Source organism: Pelecanus crispus, chromosome 6 (genome assembly GCF_030463565.1).
Source record: "Pelecanus crispus isolate bPelCri1 chromosome 6, bPelCri1.pri, whole genome shotgun sequence".
NCBI lineage: Eukaryota > Metazoa > Chordata > Aves > Pelecaniformes > Pelecanidae > Pelecanus > Pelecanus crispus.
In genome coordinates this window covers 17,298,059-17,318,637 of record NC_134648.1, presented here as the reverse complement: position 1 = coordinate 17,318,637, position 20,579 = coordinate 17,298,059, and the positions used below count along the sequence as shown (strand labels likewise).

Genomic DNA, 20,579 nt, shown 5'->3' with positions numbered 1-20,579 from the left:
AATTAAAAAAACAAACCAAACAAAAAAACCCCAAAAAACTTCAACTTCCCTTTACCTGTTCTTCTCCTCAAGTTCTTTATTAGCTTTCCTTTTGAACTTGGGCAACAGTTGTTGAAGAAGATCCTTTACCGCATCTCGCTCCTTAACTGCTGTGCTTTCATTGGAGAAGTGAAAGTTGGTTGTGTCCCCTGCATGCAATACTAGCTGAAGCTGAATTTTAGCTTTACCTTCTGGACTGATTTTCTGACCTAGATTATACAGAGAGTATTAATTAGCAACAGACAGTAAGCTTCTACAATAAACTCTCTTCCCTAGAGTACTTGCTTATAAGCAGTTATCCTCATCATCCAATTAAATACCTGCATGTGAATTCCAGCCATGAAAGTGGAACAGACAGTCTTCCCCTTAAATTAGTTTGAACCCTGCACCTTGTTCTCTCTAAAACACAAGACACAGACACCAGTAGCCTATTGCTCAGTATCCTTCAGCTACTGCTCAGGAGCCCTGATTCATCTTTGCATTGCTGACATCCCCCATTAGAAAACTGCTGCAAATTAGACTGTCATTACCTGGACACTTTAACCTGGTACCAATCCAGGCTGCTGCCAAAAGGTGACAACCTCATTCCCCCTTTCCACTTCTTCCTGCTGCCTGTCTTGTACTAGTGTTAGCGTTTGTGCAGCAAGCTGAACCAAGAACTGCCCCACTGAAAAGTAACCCCCTTTTGGTTTTCCAGCTGGACCAGTTCCCGCAGAAGAGAAGCAGTAAGAAAGCAGATGCAGGGTGGATAACAGCATGTCCGCTGACGGCAAAGGTATGCTGGTTTCAAGTGGTGTGGTAAGCCCATTTAGCTATTAGCACTCCCAAAGTTGATCACCAATGCCTCCAAGGTGCTATTACACTCTCATGACTCATAAGAAAAACCTAACTCCTGCTTCCTTTCTCGTAACCAGAGGGAGCAGAGGCTAGAACAACTACGTTTATGGACTGTTGTGCTATATTGATTTCAGCATAGCACTGCAAATGGCACTAACCTAACTTTGAATCTTACCCCTTTCTCCAGTGCAAGTGGGAGACAGGAACCAGATGTCACGGCTAAATCATCATCTCTATTACAAATTTACAAATACCCCCCCCTTTTTTTTATTTTAGATGACGAAAAAGAGCATCTTTCATCTAAGCTAGAAAGACTTCAATGCCTATACATGTAAGTATTTAAAATAGAAGCTGCTTAAGTATAAGTAAACAGCTAAATAAAACCTTCACAAAGTTGATGATTATAGGTGAACAGAGCTTTTCCACTCCTTATCACATTCGTATTTAAGAAAATGTCATATTAGTTCGGATTCATCATGCATACTTTGATCATGCTGCAGTACTTGTGTGTGACTTCAAACAGCAATAATCACTAAACCTTTACCAAGTGATGCACATAACTTTCTTTTCATTCCTTCTTTGGCACTACAGCACATGGAATATGAACACTAATTGGAGCCAGAAAGGCAGCATGCTATAGACATTTACTGTTCAGTTTTGACTTGCAAGTGCTCTGCCATTGCAACAGCAAATGCTTGTTCGGAATGTTACCAGTTAGGCGAAACTACAGAAGCTAGCACTTCTGAAGCTATGGTCTGCTGGATGAAAATAAACCAGCAAGGTTAATTTTATATGAAAATTGAAACAGCTTTAGATGCATAGTCTAACAGATGACATGCCAGATAGTTTCTGTGATAGACCCTGAAAATCCTATACTCTTCCTCAACCCTCCTCCCACCCTTCCCTCCACAAGCATATGGCATAGATTATTTTTCTGTTCAGTTGATTGCAGAAATTTATCAAAAGTTAATAGTAAATGCAGTATAACTTAAACATCTGAAGACTACAGAAGTTCTGCAGTAGCATCCTTACTAAACTGGTGATACTTCACCATGGTTCTGATCTCTGCTGCTACACAGAATAACCTAGGCAAAGCTCCAGACCCTTGCAACCTTCCTAACTTACCTACCAGTGTTTTATGGCAAATAAGCTTTGGGTTGTATTTTAAATGTTTATCGAAATACTGTTTACTGAAGCTGGAATAGGAAAAGCGTTCACTTACATTTTATGTCTGCGTACATATGGCTGACTGTGAATCGGTCTTTGCCTTCGGGTGCCCATGCTATCCTTTCGGCCATAAGGTAGAGAGCTCCATCCTGCTTCTTCTGACGTACTTTCTTTACAATCAGTAACACTTCTTCAGATGACGTTGCCATTCTGGCTATAAGCAGCTATTAAAAACATAGTCGAGCTGATTAGTATTAATTATTTCTGCTATAACTCTTTCACTACTCCTACCTGCATCACAACCCACATTTACTCATTAATGCCTACATCATTTTTAAAACAATTCCAGATAAACATGCTCCCCTCTGTCAGTGCAATCAGCAAATTTATTTAAACAAAATACTGCCAGCTACCTAAATAATTCATCTAATTGTATTGATGATACTGCTTTTGCTCCAAGAAAAGACCCACAAATCTTACATTTAAACTGATAACCAAATTTTCCTGTTTTCATGTTCCTTTACTGGCTTTTAAAGTTTGGATGAATACTGAAGCTAAGCAATGACATGAATTCCAAATCTCCTGGGGCATTTGGCAGCAATTCCTTTCTTCAGTGAGAATGGCAGATGTTAAGTCATTTCAGAAAAGGGAAGGATACAAGGTATGTGAAAAATCATGGATTTTCAGTTATCTGTGCTAAAGATAAGGTAGCCCAGTTACACTCCTGTTCTTACTGTGGTGGGTTTTGCCCAAGGCTCGAACAATGTTTTGTACACTTGATTCCAGCTGGCCAGTTTCCTATCCCTCTCCTCCAAAGTCTGAGAGACTAATGTTATACCTACTTCAATACAATGGTAATTTTGTCACCAGTCTCACATCCACAAGCCTTTTGATACTTGCTGCACTCTTCTCCCCAGCAGTCACTACCACTCCTCTCTAGAGGAGCCTTAAATTTCTTAAGAGATTAAGGACGCCGCAAATATGACTACATTCTATTAACATACTGTTGTACACCTATCAAAAAATTACATCTTTGGTATGTTTGCTGTAAATGTTTTGTCTGTCAAATTCCTGTCTTTTGTACATCATAAACTTTAGTACTGATAAGTAAAATAGTATTTTCAAATGCTGATATGCATGTTTCATGTGCTTTAGAATATCTGTAATATTTGCTGGGGCCCACTTCAAACAGCAACCTGCATCAGCTATCACACTACTAGTAGCTATCACAGAATGGTAGTTCTAAGCATTTCAATTCACTTTTTTTTTTTTTTCCTTTAAAAAAACAGCAGCAAGATATTTTACTCTGACAATCTGGACAGTAGCAGAGCATTCTCTTCAGCAAAAGTCTTACAAGCTCATCTCCGAAATGACTTAAGTAAAATACTAAATGGAAACACTTAATGGCAAAAGGGCTCTGCATTTACGCTTTGTTCCTTCATCATTTCAGTCATCCAGAGCTTTGCCAAAGACTTCAGTGATGCTGAGCTGAACGTGGGGTTTCACATCAGCACCACTGCAGCAGTCACCAGAACACACTGTGCCACATTCAGAGCAGCTTCTCTCTCAAAGAAAACTGCATGGCATGATTTCAGGACGTTTCCTAGCATAATCCATTACAGTCTCCCCAGCAGCATTATTCTCTTTCAGTGCTATTCGCGCTACCATTTTATGTAGAGTTTCCTGTTGCAGGTCTGTAGTCTCTCATCAGTACCTTATCCTTACCGGAAAAAGGCAGCTGGCCACAGACTCTAATAGACTAGAAACCTCAAGATATACAAGACTAAGGATTCTGACTTTTTTCACAGTCCTCTAAGGTCATTATTATCATCCAATGCAGTAGAGACAAAGCCACAGAATGCAAAGGAATTAAATCTGGACTGAACACAAAGAAAAAGGAAAGCATTTCCATAGTCAGGCTCATTCTGATGCAAGTCGCTTTGCTTTTCTACCATGCTATTTCACCCACCTACAACCAGTCTTTCAACTACGGAAGAAAATGATCAGCAGCTAGCAACTTCTCCTTTACAACTGCGACGCTTCTAGCACAGTACCCTGCAGCGTGCAATCTGTGAAGGCACAGATTATCCCACAAGTGGCTCATTCTACCTTCTGGGAGGGTGAACACACTAGCTCACTGCTGTTCTTATTTATGTCATTGCTGTGCTTCCTTTCTCATGCAGTAATTTACGGTGGCAGTAGAATGATACGACTCACAAGCACAGTAAGCATTACCCAAAATGGAGAAAACCCCAAGCTGTCTTTTGAACAGTACATCAGAGTGAATTAAAAAAAATTAATAATCAGGATTTAGGAAAGTTACCGTCTTTCACTAATGAAAACAAGATGGCTTCTTGTTACAAGAAGTACAGGAAAAATTCTAAAATAGAAATCTTGCCTAGCTGCTAGAAAAGCATAAGGATGGTCTCCCACTGACTGCAGAGGGGAAGGCTATGTCCTCGCTAAGCACACACAGTACACCAGTCATTTTCTTTTCTTGTTGGACACTTAAGGTTTACTATGCAGAAGGGTGAGAGCCATCTATGATCTATTCATGCCTGCCCAAATCTCATAAACTCTATATTTAAAAACCGAAGTTTTCAGGAATCAGTATTGCGGATGATGACACTATTGCTCAAAGGGGCAAGAACTGCAACATGCATATGGAGAAATTCTGTTATTTTACAGCTTTAAGTGATAATTTTAACCCGCTGCTAAAAGAAGTGGCATTAGAGTTCTTCAGCTGCAAATTCTGGAGGACAGACCTTTCTCTGGTTTAAGTATCTTCCAGAATAGGAAGGTCAGACACAGTTTATTTTCAATTCTCCAGCAGCAGAGCTTTGAAGTGATGGCCAGTAGTTCCAAAAACCACTTGGATCAATCAGTAGCCCTAACCCATGGGGTATGACTTGTCATCAAGCCTGTCTTGAGGATGTTAATTTCAGCTGCGGTTTACAACTGGCAAGGTCTATCAGGAAGCTTCAGTGTTGGCATGAAACAAAAAAAAAAAGGTCCTGTTTGCTTATCTACCTATAACCCCTCCCCTCCTAGCTCTGTGGGAGTGAATGCAGCTTCTGGAAATACTGTCAAATTCCAACAGCTATCCTTCCTCTAACGCAGCGACTCTTCCTAACCACTTTTAAAACCAAATACCTCTCTTCTCTGTTCCTTACAACACCTGTTCTGAGCGCTCTCCACTACCAGCATTTCACTCCAGTCTCTTCCCATGTGGTTTTGTCAAGTTCTGAGTAGGAGTGAAGGAAACCTTTAGACATTTTAACAATCCTGACTTGGTCAGGGTCGGCAGGCGAGCTCTGACAGATCTGATGCAGGCCTTGCTGCTAGGTTCCCACTCCCTGCAGGGAACAGCAGAATATCTACACTAAGGGCCCAGACTGAACCGCAGCGGCACAGGTACGCAGCCGGGCCCCCACTGTTGGGCGGCACAGCCCAGGGACCGGCTGGGTGAGGCCGGGAGCCCGCAGAGCAGCACCCCGGGGGGCAGCAGGGCCTGTCAGAGGAATACAGCTCAGCAGAACGGGGAGGCGTGACAAGTACCATTTGTCTTGGAGACACCGGCGAGCACGACAGCGAGCTGAAGGAGCCACGGTTTGTGCCCGAAGGGACAATCCGGCCTCCCTCCGCCACTCGCATCACCTGCGCTTCGTGGAGCGTTTCTGCCTGAGGCGAAACGGGCCCGAGGACACCCCGTACGGCCGGCGGGGGGTCTGTCCGACCTGGGGCGTCCCCGGCAGACGGTGGCCGCGGCCCGGGAAGGCGGTGCGAGGGCACCTCTTTGTCCGTCACCCGCATCCGCGACCAAGCGCTCGGCTGAAGCCCGGTGCCTGCCAGCCGCCCCCCCCCCCGCCGGCGCAGCGCTGCCATCTGCCCGCCGCCCCCTCCCCGGGGGGCGCAGGCCGGCGGCTGCCGCCGCGCCTCTCGGGGCCTTCCCTGACGGCACCCCCGGGCCCACCAGGCCGCCACCGTTAAACGGCGGCCGGGAGCGGGCAGGGAGGAAGAGCGGGAGGCCAAAGGCCGCCGCGGCACCACCGCAGCGCGCCCCGCCGAGCCGGCGCGGCGCCGGGCCCGCCGCAGCGCTCCCCGGCAGGCGCTGCCCCGCCGCACCCGGGAGGGAACCGGCGGGGCAGCGCGGCCGGGAGGCGGATCGGGCCCCGCTGCCCCTCGCACACACACACACACGCAGAGCCCCCCCACCCCCGCGGGGTGCCCGGCGCCGCCGCCGCCTCCCCGCCCCCCGCGCCGGCGGGCTCCTTACCGAGCGGGCGGTGGCGGGGCCCTGCTCCGGGCCGGCGTGCTGGCCGCTGCCGGCGGGCCGCGCGGGAGGGGCCCGGGGCGGGCGCGGGCGCTAGGGGGGTCGGGCCGCCGCCGCCGCTGGGGCCATGGGGCGGGCAGGGGGCGGGCACGTGACCGGAACAAGCCGCGGGGCGCTGGGAGGGCGGGGGCGGGGAAGGAGCCCGCCTCACGTGACAGGGGAACGGGCCGCCACAGCGCGTCCCCTGCGGTCACGTGGGGCGGGCCGGCTCCCCCCGCCCCCCTCCCCGCTCACGTGACGGCCCCTCCCCCGTCGCCATGACAGTAGCGGGAGGAGGGGGGGGGAGCGGTGGGGCGGTAAACAGCGCCGCCGCTCCCCTCCCACCCCCCCCCGCCGCGCCCGGCCCTCCCCGTCCCCCCGCCGTCACCCGTCCCCGCGGCACGCGGGCCCCGCTCGTCCCCCGCCATCGGCCCCGGCGGCCCGGCTGCTCCGCTCCCAGGTCGGCGGCGCCGCCGCCACCGCGCTGCGGGGGAGGGGCCTCCCCTCGGCAACGGCCCGCGGCGGGAGGGGGCGCCGCGCGTCAGCGTCACGTGGCCAGGGGGCAGGCGGGCGCGCGTGACGCAGCTTCCTCCCGCGCGGACGCGCCCGGCGTGACGCAGCACGGAGCGGCCGCGCGCCCCCCCCCCCCCACCCCGCCCCGCCCCGCCCCTCCCGCGGGTCACGTGCGCGCTGTTTTGGGGGCGGAGCCGCGGGGCAGCGGCGCTGGCGGCGGCTGGGGAGCAGGGCCGCGGCGGCTGGGGAGCAGGGCCGCGGCGCTCCTTGGCTGTCCGCCCGCCCGAGGTGGGGCTTGGGCGCTGCTGCCGGGGAGTTCGGCGCCTGCCGGCGGGCGGGCAGGCAGGCCGGCTCGGGCCCGGGGGGGGTCGCTGCTGTCTCCGCGCCTTCCTGCGCCCCGGTTGCCGGCCGGCGGCCCGCCCAGCGGCAGCCTTTGCTCTCGCAGCCGCCGCTTGCGGAGCGCTGGCGCGGGCGTTGCCTCACGTCCGTGCCGGGGAAGCGCAGCGCCGCTGTGGCAGCCGGCGTGAGGCGAGCGGGAAGCGTTCGTTCCCCGCCGCCGGCCTCGCCCCCTCCGCGCCCCGCTGGCGCCCGGCCCCGGGCCCGGGCGGCGGCCCTCGGGGTCTCGGTGTGCGGGGCTCTCTGCGGACGGCTCTTTCTGAAGGAGCTGGGGGGTTCTTCCGAGCTTTTGGGATACTTGGCTTTACCCCGTGTGTCAGAGAGAAGGTACGATGTGTTTGCAGGTCTTTTCTGAAGGCGGAGGCGGGCAGACGGGCAGCGTGTTTAGAGGGGGGTCAGCCGCCGGGGCGGTGGCTGGTTTCTGAGAGCAGAGTTCCAAGGAACGATCTGAAATCTCAGGCTGGCTTTGTCTGATCGAGGTTATCTGCGACCTTTCTTACGACAGAGTGTGCAAAACGGGCATTAGGATGTCTTTCTGGACTGAATGCTCCAATCCAGAACAAACCAGTCGTTTTTTTTTAGTCGTCGGAGATGTTCTGGTCTTTATCGCTGGCGTGGAGTCACTTTCAAATCCTGTAATTTAAGATTTTTAAGACGCTTTTGAGAATTGTGAAGAAGTAACTTTCAGTCTCTCTGGCTAAATGTGTCTCTTCCCTTTTCCTAGTGCCTGGTGAGAGTAAGCATTCCCTTTTCATGTAAGGAAATGAAAGGGTTTACATGCTGATATTTCTGGGAGGGGGTTACTTAATCTATGGGATGGCATCCTAAACATTATTTAGAAATTCAAAGGCTTGAAGTCTAACAAGTTTTTTTTTAAGCAACATAGAGGTCTAAACTTTAAAAATTCCTCAACAAGAGATTCTTTTAAAGTATGTGCTCTTTAGGAAAAATATATGAGGTTGCAGCTTTGATAACTACTTAATTCTTGGTTTTCACTCTGTTTTATCTCTCTCGTATGCTGGAAAGGAGGTACTGTGGAAAGGATAGTTTATACATGTTAATCTATAGTTGTATTAAAAATGCACAAAATGCAGGTAATTCTAAATTTGGTATCGGTTGAGGATAATACTCCTTAAACTTAGTTTTGTGGGAGAAGATGATGTAGGTATAAAATACCAATGCTAAATGTTCTCCTTGAGAAAATTAGTTTAAAATCAAGGGTGCGTGTTGTGAGGGGAAGTGCATTTTATCATAAGACAAGGCTTTTTTCGTGAGTAGACAGAACTTGTTTCACAAGTGGATATAAATATATCCTGTAGCTACAATTTAAATATTTCCAAGGCTGGTATCTGATAGGTTAAGTTTTCTGAAATGAACTTCAAAGAAAACTTCTAGTAAGTGAAGTAAGGGTCTAATTTTGCAGCCCTTGTCCCTTTTTGGCAAACTGATCCTGATGCTGTTTGAACAGGAAGATGTTCTGTGTTTCTTTAAACGCAGAAAAACAGATGTAATACTGAAAAGTGAACTAATTGAGAACTTGCTATGTCTTTTGGCAGGTACAGCTGAAAGCTGAAGTTGTAATGCGCCTGTGAATGAGTAGTGCTAGTCTTGTACATCAATGGCCTCTGTGCCAATAATTCCAGACTCTTACAACCATGTGTTGGCAGAGTTTGAATGTTTGGATCCGTTGCTTTCTGCACTCAGGCTGGATTCTAGTCGTCTGAAGGTGAGTTTGTGGTGTTTGGTGGGTGTTTTTGGTTTGTTTTTTTTTAAAAAAAATCACATAATGAGCTTATTTGGTTATTATCTGATTAACCCACAGGATTCATCTCATTCTTTTTGGGTGTGTGCATGCTAGCTTATGGGGGGAACACTTTGGGAAGAAGAAGTGGTACAGGCAAAGGATCCTGTTACTGTCTCTGTTTTCTTAATGTAACTGTGGGGTAAATAATACAGCCTTACACAGTTTCTGTCTTCTGCTGTTTGATCCAATTGCAGAGTGCTATTCTACTATCTTAGGTCAGGTTGGATGGGGCTCTGAGCAACCTGATTTGGTTAAAGCTGTCCCTGCTCACTGCAGGGGAGGTTGGGCTGGATGACCTCTAAAGGTCCCTTCCAACCCAAAGCATTCTGTGATTCTAAGATTCTGTCTTTGATTACTGTGGTGCCAGTGTTTCAGGAGTGGTACACACAGCTGGCAAACAATGAAGCCTTTAAAAAATAACATAATAATGCAAGAAAAAGATACTGTTATTAGTACTTACTAGCAGCCGTGTTGTGTGTTATGATTTTTATTCCTTCAGTGTACATGTATAGCTGTGTCGAAGAGATGGCTAGCTCTAGGCAGTTCAGGAGGAGGACTGAACCTTATACAGAAAGATGGTTGGAAGCAAAGACTCTTTCTCACACATAAGGTAAAGAATTCTATACAAAAATTTCCAGGGAAAATGGGACTGGGAAAGAAACATTGTTTCAAGTTAATTTTTATTAAGAGTCAACAGGTGTTTTTAGCTTGCTGGATTCTCCAAATAAAGTGAAGTTTTGGACTGCTTCATTTAAAAAAGGTTGTGCTACTGGAGCATATCCCCAGAGTGTGTGGTGTAACAGATTTCATGAGGTGTGAAAGAAATTACTTGAGAGGGTCAGATGTTTGTCTTTCAAATTCTTACTTTTAACAACAGCAGCAGCTTTAAGCAACAGCAAAGTCACCTGAATATTTAAGAATCAGAAGAAAAGTTTGACTATGAAACGAGAGCAACTCATGTGTAGATAACTACCAATGTTTGGATGTCCAAACTATGAACTACCTGGATAAGCAAAGAAAAGATAGGCTGGCTTGCTTTTTTGCTGAAAGCGGTCATGGAACAGGGATTGCTGTTTCTATAGCCAGATGCTATTTCCTGGGAGCCACTGCTGCTCTCACCATAACATGAATGCAGCCGTTTTCTTAAGCGTGAGAGCATCTTGCTTAGATCTGGCAAAACAGCTTCCATAGGTATGAGGACAGAAGACTGATTTCTGTGTTTTCCAAACCAGAGAATGAATGGCAGTTGTTTCTCTTGATGCTGTCATGTTGTTGTCAGCTTCCTCTTTTTAGAGTAAACTCAGTGTTTCCAAACAAAACCCAAACAAACAAAACCCCACATCAGAACAAAGTGATAGCAGCTGTTGTCATGAATCTGGTTTGTGTCTGAGAGATGAAAAGTTGTGTAGTGGTAAAGGCAGTACAAGAACAACTTTTACCTGCACTGCTTCCATACTTGCTTTCAGGAAGGTGCCATTTCCCGGGTTGCCTGTTGTTTACACGATGAAGACTATGTTGCTGTTGCCACCAGGTGAGTGATGTACTACTTACAAACCTAAATTCTAGATAAATATTTTTAAGAAGCTTCTAAGTTTCAGACTTGCACATCTGCTGACAACTTGGAGGGGGGCAGGGAATTAACTGGTAGAGGCCCCTACAGAATAATTCCCTGTACAGATGGTTTGCTTAACTTTTTTCTTGAATACCTGTTCCAGAGTAAGTATTATTTCTGTATGTCGTGGTTTAGCCCCAGTCAGCACCTAAGCACCACGCAGCCGCTCGCTCACTCCCCCTACCCCGATGGGATGGGGGAGAGAATTGGAGGAGTAAGAGTGAGAAAACTCCTGGGTGGAGATAAGAACAGTTTAATAATGAAATAAAGTAAAATAGTAATGATAATAGTAACAATATAATAATGATGATGATAATAATAATATACAAAGCAAGTGATGCACAATACAATTGCTCACCACCTGCCGACCGATACCCAGACAGCTCCCGAGCAGCGATCGCTGCTCCCCGGCCAACCCCCCCCCCCAGTTTATATACTGAGCATGACATCATATGGTATGGAATAGCCCTTTGGTCAGTTTGGATCAACTATTCTGGCTGTGCCTCCTCCCAGTTTCTTGTGCAGCTGGCAGAGCATGGGAAGCTGCAAAGTCCTTGACTAGCATGAGCAGTACTTAGCAACAACTAAAACATCAGCGTGTTATCAACATTCTTCTCCTACTAAATCCAAAACACAGCCCTATGCCTGCTGCTAGGAAGAAAATTAACTCTATTCCAGCTGAAACCAGGACACTGTAACAGAACATCTATGGGAGAGCTAATGCACGTGAAGTTATGATGATAAATGTCTCCCTGAGACCTTTCAGTATCAAAAGAAATATCTTCATTAAGTTGGCAGAGTGGGAGTGGTAGTTAATACCACTTACATTTTTTAAAATCCATTTAAATGCTTATTTTTCCACATCCTCACTGGCAATTGCAGTAAATGTGAGAGTAGCCTTCCAAAGCTGCTGATACACCATAGTGCAAGGAAGGACATTTATTCCTCTTCAGAATTAAGAATGTGACACTTCTTGAAAGCATGCAGCCAGCTCTGAGATGTACTACTTTGCTTAGATTTTCTGTTTCGTTGAATAATGCATCTTTATCAATGATAAAACATCAGAAGACTTACTCTCACATTGTATTTTCTTTTTTTAATTGTTGTAGCCAAGGTCTTGTAGTAGTCTGGGAGCTGAATCAGGAACGTCGTGGGAAGCCAGAACGGATTTATGTTTCCTCTGAGCATAAGGGCAGAAAAGTCACAGCTCTATGTTGGGATAGAGCTGCCCTTCGTGTTTTTGTGGGAGATCATGTGGGAAAAGTATCAGCCATCAAGATTAACACATCGAAACAAGGGAAGGTAAAATGTCACTTACTTTGTTTCAGATGAAGAGGTTTTCAGGGGATGATGTCTGGAATCTTTTTGTTTATTTTAGTTAAGTAGAACAGAGGAAACTTGTCAGCGGATGAAGTTCTGGTATCTTTAACTGTTGGGATGAAGAACCAGTCTCTTGAGACAACAGTAGAAATTCTAACCTGTGAGCTTCCCCCACCCCCTCTTTTAGCTATTTTAGTAATACAACATAAAAATGCTTTCAAATATACAGAATTAAAAACTGGCCAAGCTTCTTCCTTTTGGAATTAACAAGTATCCAAGCCCAGGATCTTGGTGTTTCTGAGCCTGTTGGATTCCTTAGACTCCAGCTACAGGTTCAGCTGTGTGTTTAGGCCTCAGCTCAGCTGTTGGTCTGAGAAAGGGTAATCCCAGACTCTGATTTTGCTTGGCTCTGTCTGGATACTCTTATTCTTGAAGATGTGGATTAGTTAAAATAAATGGTAGGTGGATGTCAAGCTTACATCCATTACATTTTGTGCAAAGGGCACACAAATTAGTGATACCAGCCTGATTTTGAGCCCCTGAGTGTTCTTTAAGTTTTGCCATTACTAGGTCCTTTCCTTCCCCTTTTAATCTGTAAGAAGGAGCACAACCTGGCAATAGGTGTGTTCTTCCAGGTCCTTTCTAGCCCTCATGAAAGATTTTGATGGAAAATTCACTTAAAAGTAGTAAGACTATTGCATTTAAAGAAAGAACAAAAAAATTCAACTGTGGAAAGGGAGGGGGAAAAGAGAGAGAGAAGGGCAAAGCCCATGGAATATGTGTCTGCTCATGCCTGTTAAAGGAATTGGACTGTGGAATCTCTCATGCAATGCACTTTGTTTGAAGTAGGGAATTGATACATTCCTAACACAGAAAACAGCTTTAAGTTGTCAAAAATGGTGACCGTCTGCTAGAAAATTTGAGTGCACTTCCCAGTAGTTTCTTATGAGTAAGAAGTCTGTCTATGACTTTGTTCTGCCACCCATGCAAACTGAGGCACTTGTATAATAAATAGTATTTGGGTAATTTGCTGCAGGGTAGTAGAGAAAGTGAGTTTATGTAAACCACCTAAATCCAATGGAAATTTTTTTTGTATCAAGTAATCCGTCAGGTCTGTCTCCATAAAACTGTTTGCTGGCTGAAAGTACCCATGGGAGAGAACTGACAAAAGCACAAAGCACAAGAGCAAGAATAAAACCCCATCTTAACGTTACAAAAACCGCACTCTTTATAAAGAAATGGCAGGATGCTACAGGGATACAGGTTGTTTTTTTTTTTTTCCTTAAACCTTCAGTAATGGTTTTGGGAAAAGGAGGATTTAGCCTTTTATGCCTCTAAGCATTGAAGCCTTGTTTTGTAGGGGACTGAGAAGAAAGGAACTGCTTTGTCTTATGCTGCATGTTCGTAGCATACATGAGCCTTTTCTGAATATTGTGATTTTAACTTAATGAAATAGTCTTTACTTTGAACTGAGGCCCCATATGTTTTCTTTCTTTTTTTCTTTTTAACTGTAGGCTGCTGCTACTTTTGTGATGTTTCCTGTTCAGATTATAACCACCGTAGATTCTCGGGTTGTCCAGCTTGATTATTTGGATGGAAGACTGCTCATATCTTCACTTACACGCACTTATTTGTGTGATACTGAGAGGCAAGTTATGTTTTGCTTGTAAAATACTGGACTTCAGAGTCACACAAGAGTTTCTGAAGTGACCTCTGGAGATCATCTTGTCCAATTTTCCTGCTCAAAGCAGAGTTGGGTAAAGTAGATTGTGTGGGACTGTGTCCAGTTAGGTTTTGAGCACCTCCAAGAATGGAGATTCCACAAGGTCTCTGGGCAACCTTTTCCAGTGGTTCACCACCCTCACAATAGCAGAACTTTTTCTTACGTTGAAATGGAAATTTCCTGTATTTCCATTTGTGCCTGTTGCCTCTTGTCCTTTCACTGGGCACTACTGGGACTAGTCTGGCTCTGTCATCTTTACTCCCTCATCAGATATTTATATACATGGGATCAGATGAGTTCCATCCCCAAGTGTATTCTGTTCCAGGCTGACCAGCCCAGCTCTCTCGGCCTCTTATAAGACAGGTGCTGCAATCCCTTAGTTGTCTTTGTTGGCCCACTGCTTGACTTGCTACAGTGTGTCTGTGTCTCTCTTGTACTGGGGAGCCTGGAACCAGACCCAGCACTCCAGATACGTCTCACCAGTGCCGAGACGAGGGGAAGGATTGCCTCCCCCGACCTGCTGGCAGCACTCTTCCTAATGCAGCCCAGGAGGCTTTTGGCCACCTTTGCTAAAAGGGTGCGTTGCTGGCTCATAGTCAGCTTGTTCACTAGGAGCCCCAGGCCCTTCGCTACAAAGCTGCTTTCCAGCCAGTTGGCCTGTCCTCATGCCTGGGGTTATTCCTCCCCTAGTGCAGGACTTCGTGTTTCTCCATATCTGTTTATTTAACCCATGCTTTCTCAGTTTGTCTGTGAAGATGTTAGGAGAGGTGGTGTCAAAAGCCCTACTGACATCAAGATAAACAACATCCACTGCTCTCCTCATCTGTCAAGCCAGTCATTCTGTTGTAGAGGGCTATAAACATGATTCCCCTTTGTAAATCCATGCTGACTATTCATAATCACCATCTTATCTTTCATGTGATTGGAAATGGTTTCTGGGATCATTTGTACCATCACCTTCCCATCGCCAGGTTGACCGACTGGTTCCACTGACAAAAAGAAAAACCTTCATGATCTGAGCATTTGTTTAAACTAATAAGTATTTCTGCACCCTGTCTTTTATAAACTTTATAATATTAATTACAGATTTTTTTAAGCACCAAAACTAATTCATCAACTAGGATTTAGTATTTTTATTCTTCAAGAAAAACATGAAATTAATTAGAGCCTTTATTAATGCTGCCTTAACAAGTATGTGTTTTTTTTTTTTCCACTAGAGAGAAGTTCTGGAAAATCGGTAACAAAGAGAGAGATGGAGAATTTGGAGCATGTTTCTTCCCTGTTGGAAAAAACAGTGGAAATCAGCAGCCATTAATATATTGTGCTCGACCTGGCTCAAGGATGTGGGAGGTGAACTTTGATGGGGAAGTGCAAAGCACGCATCAGTTCAAGCAGCTGCTCTCATCACCGCCTCTCCCTGTTGTTACTCTCAGGTAGAAGCATGAGTGTTATCGGTGATAAACTTGCTTGGGACTTCTAGACTAACTGGAAAGAACTGCCTTAATACTGAGAAGATTAATGCTTGACTGCACTAGGAGGTTATTTAATCCTAGCTGTCTTCTTAATACATTCTCCTCTAATAACAGAAACCAGTATCTGAGTTACCAAAAATGCCAAAGCCTTGATTCTGCAGGTATATCTGTGTGACTACAGCAATGAATGCTGCTGTCATAAGACTATGTTTATTTAAGCCAGCCTTGTATTTCCAGGGTTAAGAATATTGTATTAAGGAAGTGATATTGTTGTAGTTATGCTTGTAACAGATACTAATTTTATTTTACAGGCTGGATCCTCATTATACTAGTTCCAGCTGCTCTCCACAATCTTTATCTTTCCCCAAGCTACTGTATTTGACGTGAGTATTTGTCAGCATAGCTTCCTGTTGATAAAGTAGACTTAAAAATAAAGAAGTTGTATATTCTCCTAATTTATATTAACCTCATCTTTTTGCATAAGAATTTTCCAAGTATCATGCTAAACAACTCAGCGCTTGGTGTACTTAAGCCAATGCCATTCCTGCATATTTTTACAGTGACTACCACAATTAACTGTTGCACCATTAACGTCTGCTTTGCTTGCAGTGAGCACTGTGTGATGACCTGGACAGAGCGAGGCATTTATATTTTTCTTCCCCAAAATGTTGAAGTCTTACTCTGGAGTGAAGTAAAAGGTAAACTAAGAATCTTTGCTTTGTAGTAGCATCACTTATGTTTGTCACTTCTGAAGTCGTTGTCTAACATGGAGCCTTTTCAAGCTCAATTTCTGCAGCTGGACTGCAGAAAATTGATCAGAAGACTGTTTTCCTTGTCATCTGTTAGCTATATCCTTGGATATTAACCCTCTTCTCACCTGCTCCAGCCAACCCCTCCCTCCATACTTCTGAAAACATGCCTGAGAAACAAAACGTGGTGTAGAGTGAATCTTAAAATACAGTAATCAAATAGTGACTAATACCTGCAGTATTAGTGAGGTAAAACCTGCAGTATCCTTTCCGCATTTCTGTTTATTCAGATTTATTGTCAGGTGTCCTGTGAAGGATAATATGGCAGCTGAAAGCTTAAAACCTGGTTTTTCTAACACCTGCCTAAATTGGAGTCAGGGAATGTACTTATTTGGCAGATGAGTAAGGCCTCGTAAATGGTATAGTCCTAGAATGGTTAGTCACTGCCAGTCAGTCTTTTCCTTCCCCTTCTCTCCCCACCTTTTTGATGTTAAGTTTCCAATGCCTTTGACATGGAGTGTTTGCATATAGCATCACTATTTCATTTGAAAACTGCTGAAAGGTAAAAGTGGTTTTCTACTTCCTTCTTTTTCAAATCTAATGATGTTTTTCTCATCTTTATCAGTCTTTAGTTTTTCATCCCCCTTCAGAGGAAAAGGCAACTTTTCAGTAACTTCAGTGTGCTTCTTGAATGCTTTCTAAAAATGCAACTCTGGAAAGTTTTGATACTTTAACTGGGCTTTATAGCTGTTAGATGCTATCTTCACACGCTTCAGTGTTTGTTTTCCCCATGCCACTTCTGCTGCAGTGTATTAGGCTTTTGCACACATTTGCAGTCAGATGGGAAATATGTTTTCACCTTCCTTCAGGAACAGAAAGGAATGTTGACTAACGATTTCAGTCCTTTAGATATCTCTGTGCATCTGGTTTTGCAGATATTCAGGATATTGCCGTTTATAAAAATGAGTTGTTCTGTCTGCATACAAATGGAAAAGTTGTGCACCTCTCCCTTCTGCTGGTAGACCGCTGCATAGAGCGTCTGATAAGAAGAGGGTTCTGGACACTTGCTGCCAGGGTCTGTTGTCTCTTCCAAAATTCAGTCATTTCTGGCAGAGTAAGTAACTACCTCTTTGTAAATGTGCAATGCAACTTCACTCTCTTTCCTGTCCCCCTCTTTCATTAAGTTCCATAGGTTTCTGAGATTCATATTATTGGTGTTTTTAAAAGTCTTCTAAACATTATACTTTAGGATGAAAATTAGCCTGCATATATGGTACCTTTTGCTTTTCGCATGTGCATTAGAAATAATAATGTTTCTGTTTCACTGTGTACTTTTAGGCAAGAAAAAATTTGCCTCTAGACAAGCTGGAGCACTTGAAGTCTCAGCTGGATGCCTCAACCCAACAAGATGTCATTATGCAGTTGGAAGAACTAATTTCAAAGTTGGAACCTCTAGATTCTGCGTGCAGCAGTAGAAGGAGCAGTATTTCATCTCATGTAAGTGTATTGGTAGTGCCAAAAATGTTACCTGCAGATCTTATCTTTATGGCTTAAAATCACCTCATTGCTCGCTTTGAAGATGAGGCTTTCATTTTTACCATGTCTACTATAGCTGATAACGCTACTTTCTAAAATTAGGTGTGGCGTAGTGGTATGAAATACTACTACTTGCATTCTTTAAGCTCTTAGACCTCTGCCTTTTTTCCATATTGTGGCTAATGGTTGAGATGGGGACAAAGATTGATACAAAGAAGACTTGTTCCACAGCTGAGTTTAGTGTCTTAACATGCTTCAGTAAAGGTCATCTTGATTGTAACTGTAGTTTTAAGTGGTGAAAACTGAATGTCCGAGTGCTCAGAACTATCCTAGCCCTATTTAAAAAATTGTCTCACTCTATGAAGCTTAAGCAGAAAGCGCTAAGAAAAAAAATTAAAGCATATTTGTAATATTCTTTTACATGTACAGCTGCTTGGTATTGTCTTGACTTCCAAGCAGCTTTTCAAGAAAGGGGAAATATTTCATAGTACAATATCAATAGCTGCTTTCACTCTTAATAATGTTTAAAAAGTAAAGTTTAAAAAACAAAGTACTGTAAATTCCGTCTTGATGTGGTAGGCAAGGTTTTTTTCATTAGCAGGTGGGAATGTAAACTACATAGACTGACCATGATCAAAAGAATGTACATGTGTCCTGGAATTAAACAGTTTTGCAGAGTCTGTAATTGTGCTAGCTGGGTATGGCTAACCAGCAAAAAGAATACGGACTCTTGGGTACACAGGTACAGAGGGGTGAAGTGACAGTCTCCGATGCAGGACTAAAGCAGAGATGGTTTTTGTCTTGTACTAGATACACCAGTTGTTCTGCAGGCTGCTTTCCTAAACGCAATTGCAGCATATACATCTTTATAAAGTCACTGGACTGTATGCTTATTGGCATGTGTGTACTTTTCTATTCTGGATATGTCAGAAATATGCTGTTATATAGGGCTTTTCCAGGCAGTGAATTATGAAGTGCTGTGAGGTTATTTGTGTGGGTATGGTTGGTTGATTTCATTGCAGGAAGTTTAACAAGGAAGTACAACTTGCACATCTAACTCCTCTCCCTTGTCTGACAGGAGAGCTTCAGTGTCTTAGACTCCGGAATATATCGTGTTATCAGTCGAAGAGGCAGTCAGTCAGATGAAGATTCGTGTTCTCTCCACAGTCAAACTTTCTCAGAAGATGAGAGACTTAAAGAATTTCCTGCACACCAGGAAGATGAGCAAGTAGAACTTGGTAATATTTCTTAATGGAAATACGTTATTTGGATGCAATTTTTATTTATTCTACGAGAATTTGATTGGGTTGGCTCTGTGTTCTTCTTTTCCACTATCAAGTTATCCATGATTAAATCCTCTGATTTGATCAATGGGAACACAGTCCCCCACCTTCCAGTCAAACTCCTTCTTGAAACATTGGGGTGAAATGCTGGCTCCACAGAAATCCAAGCTTGAAAACAAACACAACCCAGAGAAACAAAACAAAAGATCCAGAGGGCTTTTACCAAGCTAGGACTTCACTCAAATTTCTGCTCCCCCACGCCTTCCCCCCTGTGCAATTTGGCATTAATTCTAAGATTCTCTCAGCTGACTATGCCAGTGTTAATTGAGCTTCAAATGAGATTTGTTTGCTGATGCTATTCTTCCAGTAATACTGGTTCCAGGAAAGAATTTCCTAATCTTGGCTCTGGCTTTATATTTCTTCAGGGAAAACAGTAGGCTTATGATGTGTTCTTTACAAATGAAACCCTGCAAGAAAGTTAAGGGGATCATCTCTTACATGTGTATGCATTAGCACAGGGATGATAGAATTGGTTTTAGCTAACATTTAGACCATTCAAGGAGCTTTTCTCATTTCCTAACAAATACCTGTCCCTGGGCAAAAGCTAGAGTGAGACAATAATGTGTCTTGTTCTCTGCTCTGGTTGGGATTGGGAGGGGATGCAGAAACCTGGGACGATGAGGAGCTGGCTTAGTTCCAGGTATGGTAGCAATGCTTTCCAAAAAAAAGCTGCTCTTTAGCTTTTGCAGAGAGTAGATGCCAGTTGAGGAGGGAGAGAATTTAGGTGCTTTGTTGGGGGAAAACCACAATAGGGAGGGAGAGTATAGGAATTCATATTTACTCCCGTACTTGTCAGTAGCGTTATCCTGCTGACAAAACTACATGCTGTTTGTAGCACTTATGTTTATGTTTGTCTCTTTACCTACATCACCACAAAAACAACAGGTGAGAAAACTTGGAAGGAAGTATATAATTTCTGATGTTGAAACTCTAAAATGAAGGGACATAGTTTCTGAATGTCAGAAGATCAAGAAGTTCTATCTGTTCAACAACAGATAACAAATTTTCTGATTATTTCAAAGTAGAGAAGTTCTAGATGCTTCTTGAAGCATGTGTACTTAATTTGGTATTTAAGAGAAATGGACTTAGTGTTTCCCTGCTCACATTTACGTAAGATGTCATAAGTTTTTAGGTTTCTAATCTGCATAATGAACAAAAGCAGCCTTATTTACAAGCAATCTTAAAATCAGTTGTGACCTTTAGGCACTATCTAGAGAGATTGTGGATTCTTATGGTAGAATTTCTGTAACAGCATGATATCTTTTCCTCTCAACAAAACTGTTGCAAAATGCAGTGTCATCCTTCCTTAAAAGGATCCTTTTTTTCTTAATTACATCACTTAAAAGATACAGTGTGTGTTTGTACCAGGAAATGATTAATCAAAACACATTGTAGACACTGTTAGGGAGATAAGAGTGAAAAAGAAATAGTCAGTGATTCTGTATTTCCTGTGATTCTTATCAAGAGCCAGAGAGCTGTGGCTTCAATTATATTTTGAAGTCTGTTCTAATAAAAGGGTGATTTATACCTCAGCCATGGCTTTTGTGTCTCTGTATGTTCATATGTGATTTAGGTTTTAGGAAATCATGCAACGTGAATTGATATATGCCACAATACTTAATTTTCCTAGATGTTTAAGTAACTGTAAGTGGATTAAATCAAGATTTTTTCCCCTAAGTGGACTGTAAATCTACTTTTAGGAGATGATGATCAACAACTGTTTGAAAACTATTTGCCTTGTTATAGAGCCAAAAGA

At 44.1% G+C, this 20,579-nt stretch overlaps 2 protein-coding genes across 10 annotated transcripts in view; one reads left to right on the top strand and one right to left on the bottom strand.

Moving 5' to 3' along the window:
- The window catches only part of GTF2H1 (general transcription factor IIH subunit 1), a 227,247-nt gene that overhangs the window by 18,878 nt on the left and 187,790 nt on the right, over window positions 1-20,579 (bottom strand). For 2 of the 7 annotated variants that reach the window (XM_075712327.1, XM_075712332.1), the window contains exons 1-3: window positions 5,197-5,349; window positions 2,099-2,267; window positions 56-248 (exon numbers count right to left, since the gene is read on the bottom strand). In XM_075712327.1, the coding sequence (XP_075568442.1) occupies window positions 56-248; window positions 2,099-2,267; window positions 5,197-5,271 (437 nt within the window). In that variant the 5' untranslated portion in view covers window positions 5,272-5,349. Of the gene's footprint in view, window positions 1-55; window positions 249-2,098; window positions 2,268-4,808; window positions 4,832-5,196; window positions 5,350-5,424; window positions 5,492-6,319; window positions 6,343-20,579 lie in introns of those variants that run through there. The other 5 variants (XM_075712329.1, XM_075712334.1, XM_075712328.1 and 2 more) reach the window with 5 other exon arrangements.
- HPS5 (HPS5 biogenesis of lysosomal organelles complex 2 subunit 2) overlaps window positions 7,476-20,579 on the top strand; it is a 22,586-nt gene continuing 9,482 nt past the window's right edge. For all 3 annotated transcript variants that reach the window (XM_075712318.1, XM_075712319.1, XM_075712320.1), the window contains exons 1-12: window positions 7,476-7,591; window positions 8,821-8,990; window positions 9,568-9,678; window positions 10,535-10,599; window positions 11,790-11,982; window positions 13,515-13,648; window positions 14,941-15,156; window positions 15,507-15,578; window positions 15,805-15,893; window positions 16,880-17,058; window positions 17,283-17,441; window positions 18,559-18,718. In XM_075712318.1, the coding sequence (XP_075568433.1) occupies window positions 8,883-8,990; window positions 9,568-9,678; window positions 10,535-10,599; window positions 11,790-11,982; window positions 13,515-13,648; window positions 14,941-15,156; window positions 15,507-15,578; window positions 15,805-15,893; window positions 16,880-17,058; window positions 17,283-17,441; window positions 18,559-18,718 (1,486 nt within the window). In that variant the 5' untranslated portion in view covers window positions 7,476-7,591; window positions 8,821-8,882. The remainder of the gene's footprint in view (window positions 7,592-8,820; window positions 8,991-9,567; window positions 9,679-10,534; window positions 10,600-11,789; window positions 11,983-13,514; window positions 13,649-14,940; window positions 15,157-15,506; window positions 15,579-15,804; window positions 15,894-16,879; window positions 17,059-17,282; window positions 17,442-18,558; window positions 18,719-20,579) is intronic.